At 37.5% G+C, this 12,476-nt stretch overlaps 1 protein-coding gene and 1 long non-coding RNA gene across 7 annotated transcripts in view; one reads left to right on the top strand and one right to left on the bottom strand.

Moving 5' to 3' along the window:
- The window catches only part of SAMSN1 (SAM domain, SH3 domain and nuclear localization signals 1), a 157,662-nt gene that overhangs the window by 12,438 nt on the left and 132,748 nt on the right, over positions 1-12,476 (bottom strand). For both annotated transcript variants that reach the window (XM_058661756.1, XM_058661755.1), the window contains 4 exons: positions 11,461-11,590; positions 8,617-8,768; positions 6,173-6,379; positions 3,224-3,374 (listed from right to left, as the gene is read on the bottom strand). In XM_058661756.1, the coding sequence (XP_058517739.1) occupies positions 3,224-3,374; positions 6,173-6,379; positions 8,617-8,768; positions 11,461-11,590 (640 nt within the window). The remainder of the gene's footprint in view (positions 1-3,223; positions 3,375-6,172; positions 6,380-8,616; positions 8,769-11,460; positions 11,591-12,476) is intronic.
- Positions 1-12,476, top strand: part of LOC105942035 (uncharacterized) — a 197,751-nt gene that overhangs the window by 84,734 nt on the left and 100,541 nt on the right. The window lies entirely within an intron of this gene.

Here is a 12,476-nt window from a genome sequence, read left to right as displayed (position 1 = left end):
CTCACTCCCCAGATGGCACAACAGCTAAAACTGGACCAGGTTGAAGCCAGGAGCCAGGAGCTTTATCTGGATCTCCCATGGGGATTGCAGAAGTTCACACACTTGAGACATCTTTCCCAGATTTCCCTGGTCACTACTAAGGAGATGAATTGGGAGTGAAGCAGTTGATACAAAAACCAGTGCCCATATGAGAAGCTGCATCACAGGTTGTGGCTTTACCTGCTGCCCCATAATGCTTGCCCTGGTTAAAGTCATTTTAAATATACAATTCCTCATATTGTACAATGTATAGATCTTATTTTCTTAGCATTAATTGTTAACAGATGAAAAGGAAGGCATGCTGAGGACATGAAATAACACAAGACCTGGAGCCATGTTCCCTCTGGGTTCTCAGCCGAGAATTACCTTTCCCTGACGGCACTGCTTGCCGAGGCTTTCCTGCTTTCTTTTCATAAGTCCTCTGAGAGGTCGCTAGGTAGGGTGGCCTCTCGCTTTTCAGGGAGCCCCACTGGGGCCAGGATTTTGGTCTTACCGAAATTTTAACTTCCACACTCTGAAAAAGAAAAACTAAAGTCCTCAAGAAAACTAGTAAGAGCAGAAAACTTAAGTTTTCAAACATTCATTGTTCTCATGATTTCACATGGAGAAGAAAGACCTCCATAGCTTTATAGTAGACTTCCTTTGATTACTCTTTCACTTCTGGGGCTGTGTGGTACTAGTTGAACAACTGCCTATAGCAGCAGCAGACCATTAGTGCCAGTCTGAGTCCCTGGCTGCTCCACTTCAGATACAGTTTTCAGTTAATGCTAACAGGAAAGGCAGCAGAAGAAGGCTCAGGTATTTGGGCCCCTGCCACATCAGTAGGAGACAAAATTGTACTTCCAGGATCCTGGTCGTCACTTGGTCCAGCTCTGAATCTTGCAACAACTTGTTAATGAAAGATTTTCTCTCTATATATATTACTCTACTTTTCAAAATAACCCCACTTCTAGTATTTATTTAGCTATCCCCTCTCTTCAAAATTGATCCCTGTTCTCACTGCATGCACTTCATGATCAGATTATTTTGAAGGTCATTGGTAATGATACTGAATAAAATCAACATAGAAATCCAAAGGAACCATTTTTAAGCCAGTCATTGTTATGGAAAATCCATGTCTTCAAATAACAAGAAGAAAAAAAAAAACCTCACATGAAAGATATCACTATTTCAGTTTATTATAATGTTTTGTTTTGACTCATATTGCTGAATAAACTGGCTGCTTTTTAAAGTTTGGCCTTTTCCTGCCCCTCTTGCCCCATTCCTCCTTTTTTTTTTAAATTTCCCAGCCTCTATACAAAAGCATATAAATATCTGGGTCAATGATGCAATTATTTCTGCTGCTGTTAAATTGCTTACGTTGGTGAGCACCCATGGAGAAGGAGGAATATCTGTGCAAATAGAAGATAGTGAATCACAAGAGTATGGAAAGGTTTCCTAAGGGTATTCATTCCTACTAGATAAAAACCAATGTGCAGTACATGTATGTGAGTTCCTTGGAAGCCAGGAGAGTCTACAAAGGAACAGTCTAGATGGCTGGGTCCTGAGCATGCTTTCATCCTTGCTGTTCCTTGCAGTGTTGAGAAAAAGCTCATAGATTCACAAACACCACGCTGGAATTCTAATTCTAGAATTCACAAGCATGCACTTAGATAAGACCTTACACCAAGATTTAACTCAAAGTATCTGGAAAAAGCAGTTAAGACTCATAGTTGATATTATATTTGAAAGAGAAGCATAAATTAGATAATTGAAAGTTTGTGGTGTCAGCATTGTGGCATAATGTGTAAAGCTGCTGGATATAACATCAGCATCCCATTTGGGCATCGGTTTGTGTCTAGTCTGTGTCATTTCTGACCCAGCTTCCTCTTACCAGCCTGTGAAAAGCCATGGAAGATGACCTAGGTGCTTGGACCACTGCACTCACATGGGAGGTCTAAATGAAGCTCTGATCTTTGGCTTTGTGCAGCCCTGACTCTTGTGGCCATTTGCCAAGCCAACCAGGAGATGGAAGAGCTCTCTTTCACTCACTGTGTGTATCTCTGAGTTTCAAATAAACACATGTGGAAAAAAAGATTGAAAAATAAAAGAAAGGAAATATTTTTGGTCTTTATAATTAAGCCATGCCACTTCTTTTACTTCATCTCACAAAATACTCCTTGCAGTGTAGGTATACCTTGAACAAAGGTTTTTGAGGCCCAACAAGATTTAGTAGGAAGGGGATTCCAGATGGGTAATTGCAAAAATAAATGTATCTTATCTTTAGAGTCAGAGTTGGCATAGTTAGTATTCTACCACAGATGAATCTGCGTGTATCATTCCATCGTCAGTTTATACGTACAGAGACCATCTCAGATAATAATAGTCAGTGCTGAATATTTTTGCAAGCTATTATACCATTTTGAATGAATACTATAAACAAGTACAAGATGTGACTATATGATAATGAAATGAATTTTTCTGTGTGGTGTAAAGGCTCATTAACTTACAGCCATGCTCCATGTTGTTCCACAGAAGCCATGTGTGACATTTCTCACTAATGATTCACGCTGTCACTAAATATTTGTCTCTAACTCCCTCAGTCTTTGGGAACGCAGGCATCCACTTGTGTGTAAATTAATAGCTTTGCAGCACTGAAATGAGATATCCAGAAGAGTTCTTCCTTTTCCTAGGAGGCCCATAAGGAAATGAAGTTCTCCTTTTTTCCCCCTCGATTCATTTATTTTACTTGAAAAAGTTAGAGATAAGAGGAGAGAGCTTCCATCCACTGATTCACTCCCCAAATGACCCCTAAGACCAGAACTGGATTGGTCTGAAGCTGGGAGCCTCGAGCTGATCCTGCTCTCCCACTTTGGTGTAGGAGCCATCCTCTGCTGCGTTCCAAGGCATTAACAGACTGTGAGCTCAGAGGTGGAGCAGCTGAGATACACACTGGTCAAGTGTCCACATGGATGCCAGCATGGATGTAGGAGATTAGAGAGTCACCCACCATCCCCCAAAGCTTCTTATTCGTAACTGCAGGTGTAGTCAGCCTTGTTGTTTCCTAAGTTGCATGAAAATTCATAGCTTTAAGGAAGAACACTTATACAGTTCTCAACAAATACTACCAAGATTTTGTTTTCAATGTTTACCTTTTGTAGGAAACAATGATAGTTAGTGAAGGAAAGGAGATGGACACACTTACTTTCCTCCTCAAGGAGATTTTCAGCAGCTGATAAGAACCTCTTCCTGTCTTCGGAGTTTTCAATGTTCAATTCAATTAGATGACTCTCTTTTATATACTTCAAATCCTCTAGAGTCTCATAACCATTGAGCAGAAGTGTTGAACTATATTCCTGTAGGGGAGAAGAAATACGTATAATATTAGTTAGAGTTTTGTATTTAGTTTAGTTTTCTTTAGATTCAAAGAAAGTGCAGAAATGCACATGGAAACCAAAGGTACTAAGGTAACTTTTTCTGACATGTAAGTTTCCCATTTATGAACTCTAGAGTATTAACAGAGTATATTGTTTGAGCCTCATCTTCTGGAAGGACAAATGTAAAGAAGAAATAATTAGCTTAAGCAAGATCATGCTAAATCTTGAGTCAATGATATAGCTGGATCACTCATCCCATATGCCACTTTTCCACTTCTCAGTTAAATTGACAGAACTGGCATATCCTTTTGTCTATTAATAAATGCATCTCACAAAATGTATTAACAGTCATATATCTGCATCTAACATCTTCTTGTTTGAATGCATGAGCATTTATGTCATTAACTCCTTGGGATAGGTTTTAAAATGAATTTAAAGTAAACTATTCTATATAAAAATGAGTTTACTATTTTGGTTGAAAATCAATATATAAGGTTAAAGACTCACAGGCTTTCTCTTCAATAAAAAGCTTCTATGAAATACAAACACACTATAGTAGGGAAAATATTCCTTGTCCTCAACGTTTTGGTTCCTATCTATCTATCTATCTATCTATTTAAAACATGTACATTTCTGATTTCAGATTGTTGCTCATTTACCCTCTGTTTTAACTGAATGAAAACGCATGGTGAAGTAGAATGCCTTTTTTACTTCCTCAAAATTCCTCCCATTTTACATGATCATAATTTCAGTGTCTTTATTTTAGTACTCAGATTGAATAAGAGGAAGTCCAAAATTTTAAGTAATTAGGAAAAATGTATCACTAGACTTTTTTTAAACAAAAAAGGGAAGAAATGAAAAGCAGTAACAATTTTTGTAAAAAATGGTGCATCCTGAGCTGCTGGGAGGGTGGGTGCAGCTTCTACCCTAACTTCCCCTTTATTTGACCCTTCCCCTAGATACAAGAGGAAGATAGGGAAAGTTTGGAAACAGTGGTCTCCTTCACACTTCCGTAGTTCTCGATCCTTCCCACCCTGGTCAACCATGTAAACAACATCAAAAATAAAAACCAACATAAAAAAGTTGTGCACCCTAGAAAAACATTGAATTAGGACAGAGGACATGAAAATTCCCATTCTGACATAATGTTCTGTGAGTTCTCCTGTAAGTCAATTAACTTCCTTAGTTTTGGTTTTCTCACAAATCACAGAACAAGTAACAACAGAGGATTTAAGGAAGATCTATGGAGATAGTTTCTTCATTGACTATTGCATTTGGGTTACACCAACACTAGTATGAAGGCACTTCAAAATGTTTGTATCACCTAGGAGTGGGTATTTGGCCTGGGTTTTAAGCTTCCAGTTGGGACATTTGCATTCCACACAGGAGCACCTAAGTTCAAGCTCTGACTTGATTCCAGCTTTCTTTGGTATGTGCCCCGGGAGACAGCAGATGATGGCTCAAGTAGCTGGACATAGGTGCTCCTATGGGAAACCTGGATGGATTTCCTGGCTTCTAATTTTAGACTGACCCAATCTTGCTGTTGTAGCAGTTGGGGAGTGAACCACCAAATGGAATGTTTGATTTTATGTCTCTCTCTTTCATGAAAAAAATGTTAAAATAATATCTATGAGAATAAAATTTAAACATAAGTTTATTTTTGTGCAAAGAAATTTTGAAATTTATGCATGTCATAAATACATTTTTACAATCCACGTTTTCCATGAACTATTTGATCATTCTTTATACCAAAAGGCTTAGATATTATGTTCACAAATAGGAACATAAATACATAAGTCAGAGAACACAATTAAAGAAAGTTTAATTGGCTATTGCTTTGATGCATTTTGAAAACTACCAGAATACTGCTTAGTTAATTTAAGAAATGGATTGTAAAGCCATAAATTGATGAAGAGTAATTGTATTTTACATACACAGCATTTAGCAGAGCAGATATTTCATAAAAATTTGCTGATACACAAGAAAATAATTAGATTTTAAGTATAAACAATAGTATTTGAAGCACAATCAGTGTGACTTAATGATTGCTATTTTCTAATAAATTGCTTTTTAAATGTTTATAGTTGTGTCCTCTCAACTTGATTTTTGATCTCTGCTCTACAGAAAATGCTTTTCTCTTCATTTTCCTTTCACTTCTCTAGACTTTTATTTGGTTCTTCATACTCGCTTTATCGCTCTCATTTAGACATTTTCTCTGGGCATTTTATTCTGCTAGGTATTTTTCCATTCTTGCTGCACTTTCTCAACATTAATCCGTCACTGCTAAGTACCATTAGGTTTTAGTCCAAGGGATGTTATATCAAGACCTGTCCTTGCATAATAAAAGCAATAAAAGGAGAAATAAGATTTGTTCTAGGAAAACAGGTTTTCCTTTGCTGCAAGTCTTTTTTTATTGTTTATTTTAGAGTTAGAAAAAGGAGGTAGAGAGAGAGAATCCATCTGATGATTTACTCTCTAAATTTTTGCAGCAGCCAGGGAGGGGACGTCAAGAACTAGAAATTCAGTCAGGGTCTCCTATGTTGATATCCAGGATGCAACTATTGAAGCTATATTCTTCTATCTCCCAGGGTGTACCTGCATGGGAGTAGCAGTGAAAGTCCCACTTAGGCACTCATGCACTAGAATGGGCTCCGCGGAAGCATCTTCTAAACTATGCCATATACCTGCCTCCACCTCTGGAATTTCTGCACAGAAATGCTCTACTCTCTTCCATTATTCCAAGCAGTTATCAATGAAATAGGCACATGTTTGCTTACCTGAAGGTGGATCCTTTCTAGGAACTCTAACAAAGTCTCAGGCTTTCCAACTTTACTCCTTCGGTGGGCCTTTATTTTCTTGGGGGCTTCCTCCTCTTCTGAGATGACATCCACGTAAATAAATTTGAAGTTTCCCACCTTGTTATTCAACATTCCTGTCCACATCCCCATTGGCGTTTTGCAAATGATATCTATGATGTCTCCTTTCTAAAGGCAACAGAATATATGAATCCTATTTGAAAGAACTGTGTGAAATTTGGTAGAATAAACGGAATCATAGGAAACTGGGATAGCACCAATATCATATTAAAGTGATTCACAGATAACAGAAATCTTAGAATTAATTTCTTCTCCATAGTTTTCTTTATTTATGTCTAAGAACTCAGGCTACCAGTTACCAGTTACTACTAAGTGTAGAAAATCCCCTGACTATACATTCCCTGATAAAGAAACTTCATTTATAATGCCTACTTTTAGGAGCCATAGTTGCTCCTTTGTGACATAGCCTTCTAACTCAGAGAATGTTCGAATATTTTTGCCACCATGCCCTCAAACAAAGTATTAATTCTGCTACCAAAAAAGTGTTTCCTGTGTTTCTGTGAATTTTTGTCCTTTCATCTGAAATACAAACTCTGTGGCAGTAGAATTCAGCATGATTGACATATTTGATCTTTCTGACTTGAGATTACTTGCCTGTCGGGCCCTGTGAACTGTTACTCTAGGCCCTTCTACATTTAATTATAGAAAATCAAATACTAGGTTAGATGGCATCAGCTAAACAGACCAGCAAATTCCCCAGAATCTCCTGAAGTTTCTCAAAGTGAGTTCTTTATTGAATCCTTGCTACTATCATTTAAGCTTGTAAATACATAACTCATAATTTTGAAATTTGGAAAACTCTGTTTTCCAGGAAAGCCCACAGGTCACTAAAACACCCATTTTCATTTTTAATAAAAGTCTTAGTGGCAACAATGATAATTCAGTCATCATAGTTGCATGAGGTTCAGTGTGCTCTGTAAGAACTCCACAAGAATTACCATAGGTGCCAGTACTGTTCTGGTGGTTCCCTGGCCTGGTATTTCACGGTAGTTGAAAAGATGTTATGATTCAAAATGCAATAAATTTTGTTACCTTCCACTTCCCATTCCTGACAGTGGCTGGGGGCCACAGCCTCCTTTCCAAAAGATTTACACTTACACATCAAAGCATCTAGAAATGACTTAGCAGCTATCAGAGGTGAACAATGTTTTCTTCATCCTCTAGCTTATCTTACTCAGAAGTGATAGTATTGAAGAGATAAAATCAGCAGAGCCTTTTAAATGCCAAATACTTGCGTCAATATTCCATAATATAGCATAATCATTACTTCAGTGTGATTTTAACTGTACAGAAAAATTCATAATCTGTGTCCTTTTTGGTATGGCATTTTGTGATTCTAAAAGGTATAATTTAATGTCTGTAAAATATTTTAGCAGGAAGTCTTCTATCTGTAGTATGTATTTTCAGTGGGAGCAGGACCACTGAAATGATGATTTTCACATTCATGATCATGACAGAAAGACTTCTGCACAGGTAATTAATGCACGAAATGAGTGGATTATGAGTTCATGAAAAGGAAGATGAGCTGGATGAGGCTGACTGAATCAGATGGAACCTTTAAAAATACACTGAAACACCTCAGAGCTTTTTCCACTTGGCCTTGAAAGAGCAAAGCATCATGCTGTAGAATAAGCCTTTCTTGGCAGATCTGTCGCTGAGAAGGCTTCTGCTGGTGTTCTAGGGAGAAAGAAACTAAGGTCTGCCAGAAGCTTGGGCTGACACCTTAATTTCAGCCTTTAAGACTTCAGCTGAGTCATATCATCACTGACAGAGACTGTGAGCTATTAGCACATTCTCATTGTATGAGGCCCTTAAGTGTCACTTAATAATAGGAAATGAGTATAGCAGATGAGAGTAAGGAGAACAAACTCAGGCAGGAGTATCATTGGGAGAAACAGCTGTGGTTACTCATGACAACCAATACAAAAATTCCTAGAGTTATTTGACCAATGCTGTTTACCAAAGACTTTGGGGTCTGCTCTTGCTGATGTTTCCATTTTCTCTCATTCCCTTCTTTGCTTTGTTATTTTTATTTTAACAAGCATCGGGGACAGCTGCGTCTTTTCAGAACTTGAGACGCTTCCCCCTTTCAGAAAGAGACAGACGATTCCTGGTCATCATCCTCTGACTCTGAACCTGTATTGTATTTGTAAGAGCAAAAATGCTAACGGCCTGGTCATACAGGTTTCCCCTACCTCACCTTCCATGTTTTGTTCAAATTCTTCCTACAGTTTTGCTGTTCAGAATGGAACACCCTCCCCCCATTTCTCATTGTATTTCTTAAAAGGGATCACACCGTCAACACTTGGAAAACCCTTCGGATGGCAGAAGCCTTGCTCACTCACCTTGATTTTGAGGGAGTCGGTGTCATAGGGACTTGGAGTGAAGTCCGTGTGCACTCGGGCACGGCCACAGAATGGTCCTGAGTAGGGACTGTCATCATCCAATCGGAAGCTATCACGGTTACTTGTACCATCTGAGCAGGTTGTTATTCCACCTAACGAAAGTACAGGTTAATAACAGTTCTTGTGGCAGGCCACTAACATGTGAATCAACCGCTGGATAAAACCAGACATTGACAAACAATGCTGACAGTTAGCTGGATCCCTCCTTCCACCTCCCAAGCACTCTCTGTCATTGAACTCTCTCCCTGAATCATTTCTGACCCGTTCGCTACCAATGTTGACACTCTCTCTCCAATGTCTAACCCGAACACCCTTTCAATTAGTCTCTGTAATCCAATCTAGGACACAATGAAGTAAACTTTGCACACTTGCAAAGAAGCAGAGGGTATTTGTTTAAACCTGCATAATCAAGATAATGATTTTCCTACAGCGACACAAAGAAAATTATAGCAACAATTACATCTCTGTGTGCTGTTAATTGAGAATGACCAAAGCACGATAATACCAATTTATAAACTTATCCCTAAAACTTATGAAAACTGTTAATAAAAATATCCCCCTCATGCTTCTACTGTGTACCAAAGGCCGCTTGGAGCAACCTGATGTATTAAAGGTGCAACTTCTTTTCCCTAGGAATTTGGGGCAAAGGTGGAGTGTATCCCAATGTATGAACCCTAAAGGGAAATTGCTTAAAGCTAGGCTTTTAAAACTGAACCAAATCCTTGCCTTGTGACCTTCTTTCTTTCTCATCTGGAAGCCCAAGGGATAAAACAGCAGCAAAGGAACATATAGTAATTGTGTAATATAGACTGTCACATCCAGATGTGTAGATACAATGCAGTATGCATTTGTACGTCCTAATCAAAGATGGACTCCCAAGAAAATTGCTAAATAAATCTTGGAAAATAGGATGCTGGAATCCCTGCCATTATCCGTACTTGAAGTGTCAGGATACGCTTAAATAGCAGAATGATGGATCTATGACTAGGACTATACCATTGTAATAATTACAGAGGAAATCATTGGGGGAGGTGGGACTTTGGGAGGGGGTAAAGGAAATCCCAGAACCTATGGAATTGTGTCATAAAATAAAAAATTTAAAAAGGTGCAATTCTGCCTTCCTCAAGTTAGCAAAGATTCTTCCCCTTGCTCAGTCATCATGTGACCCTCTCCTTCAACATGCACATGCTGTGTTCAGCTCAATGGAAGGTTTTGCGACTATACAATATGGAAATGAGGTAAATAGCCTTTGCAACATCTTATACTGTGTGTGAAATGATGGAAAGGAAAGGTGAGTTGCATGTGATTGTGAAAATTTAGTTGCTTAATGTAACAGTGAAATGGACCAAAATCTCCTGCATCCCATGACTACCCTTGACTGGGGCTTTTCATGACACATTCTAGTAGCTAAATGCTCCTTGCATTCAGCATCACAATTTAGAATCTTAAAACTTCCAGCAGAAATGAATACTAACAAAATCTGAATTTAACACAGTCAAAAATACATCCTGCAAATGTTTCTGCATAAGCCTTTTTTTCCAAAAAACAATAGTCCTACAGCCAATGGGAAAATAGAAATAAAATTCAAGATATTTCAAACATCTGGCCTTAGTGATCTATCTTCAAATAAGAGCAGCAGTTGATTTCAAAGGAAATGGAAAACAAACTTTGCAAAAAATAACATTTAAAAGGCCTGCAAAGATTAGAGGGACATGCAATAGTCTACATAGAAAAAGTGCTAAGGCACCCTGCAGTGTCAGTAGTTTCATCCAAATGTCGTAGTAAGAAGTGTGACTAAATAGTAAATGAGGATTTCTGCTTAGAAAGATGTTAATATTTGTTAGGGAAATCTGTGTTGGTCATTGGTTAATATGAGCTGTTAATAATAGAAGAAACTAGGTGTGAGATACATGGTTACTCTTTCTTCTTGCTGATTTGCTTCTGGGACCTAATTGGTCACATTGCTACCTTTGGGTATTTACAAATATCTTCAATCTTTACATACGAATGCTGGCTAAGGCTTATAAAGTAAATGCTAGAATTGATGAAAATGCTCTATACTCTTCAGAGCACTTTAAGAATAAAGCAGAGTTGATAAAGAGAGTGACAGGGAGAGGAGAGAAGGGTAGAATAAAGAGGCAGGGAGAGATTCCCAATAATACTTGTAAATATACTTTTACATCATGATACTGCACTTCATATCTTTTCCTATATTTGACATGTCATGATACATTCATATATCAGAAAATGAAGCTTGTAATGGTGAAATTTTTAACTATACTATTTTAATAACTTGGGGAAAATAATATATGGGATCGTAGGGAGGGAAGAAATGATGGAGGAGGAATGAACCCTTATGCTTATAAATCTGTATTGTGAAAAAAAAAAATAAAAAGAGAGAACAAGATTTCACTGAGCTGTAATTTCAAACTTTTTTTTACTTAATGTTAGTTCTCCTCAATGTAACATTTTTATTTTAAATGTGGAGATTTAATTACCTGTGATTTTTTTGGGGGTGGTGGCAATCCCCCAAAATGCTGCTTGTTATTGGCTCTAGACTCAGAAGTTTCAAAATAATACCTAATACTTTCTGGTGTATTATGTGTCCTTGTAAACAATAACTTCGTGTAGATTCTTTCTACCGGAAATTTTCACCATTCCTCTTACCAAGTAGCTAGAACCTTAGTGCTAATATAATTAATAATTCTTAATGGGGCCAGGATGTTGTTTTCAATTCATTTAACTCAGGCATAGAAGGTCTTGCTTCTCAATCATTAGCCTTACTTGATGAACTCTGACCACTGTAGAGACTATCCAAAGAATCACTGGCTTTAAGGGAGATCTTCTCTGTGTGGGTCCCGATCATGGGATCACTGTTCCGATATGGAAGAATGTCATCTCCCTCTTCTTCATCCTTTACAAAAACATATCAGAGTGTAAATGCAATGAGTGGATTTCCATGCACTGTGAACACTGATCGAACATACAAGACATATTTTGGGAATAAAATACTTAGTAACACAACACTAGAAACAGTAATAGTTATTCATCTTCCATTCAATTTCTAGCAAAGCATTTTATATTACTCTAGGACAGATTCCTTATTCAGGACATTTCTTATTGTGGAATTCAACTGAAATTATAATGGCTTAGCTTAGAAAATTAGGTTAAATATCATATCAAGACTATTTGATCAGAAATGTTAGATTTATTGACATCTCCTAGAGCCATTTTACTTCTTCATGTTCTCCTTGTCATCTATTTACCACCATTTTAATCCTTTGATATCTGACACTACAAGCGTAAACTATGCACAGTTGTTTCACATCAGTTATTTGCACCCTACTAGATCACTATACATGAATAAAACATGCACACTTAGCAATTCTAAAGTGAAGCTTATCTAAGAAGCTTTACAAATCTCATAACATGCTTGCCACCCAGTCAAGTGAAAAGCAAATCTTGCACAAAATTAGAAAAGAGACAATTTAAAACCAAATTATATTTCCTTGAAAACATATCAGATGTTTTCCATATTTTGATAGTTTGGACAAAACTCTGCATTTCTTAGTATCAATCAGACTGTGATCCAATATTCCTCATTTTTGAGCATTTCTAAACATTGATAAAACATCAGAATATAGATATGGTATACATTTGATTTTAGCTCTCTTCTAGCCTCCGTCTGTTCATCCATTCAGTCACTCACAAGTTTATAAAAACATTTCCTAAATACCAAGTACTACTCAAGTAACTGCAGATACAATGATCAACAAGGTAACAGTGGCCTCACACTAATG

This window comes from Ochotona princeps, chromosome 3 (genome assembly GCF_030435755.1).
Source record: "Ochotona princeps isolate mOchPri1 chromosome 3, mOchPri1.hap1, whole genome shotgun sequence".
Taxonomy (NCBI): domain Eukaryota; kingdom Metazoa; phylum Chordata; class Mammalia; order Lagomorpha; family Ochotonidae; genus Ochotona; species Ochotona princeps.
Note: the sequence above shows the minus strand (reverse complement) of the source record. Positions and strands in the feature narration are given on the sequence as shown.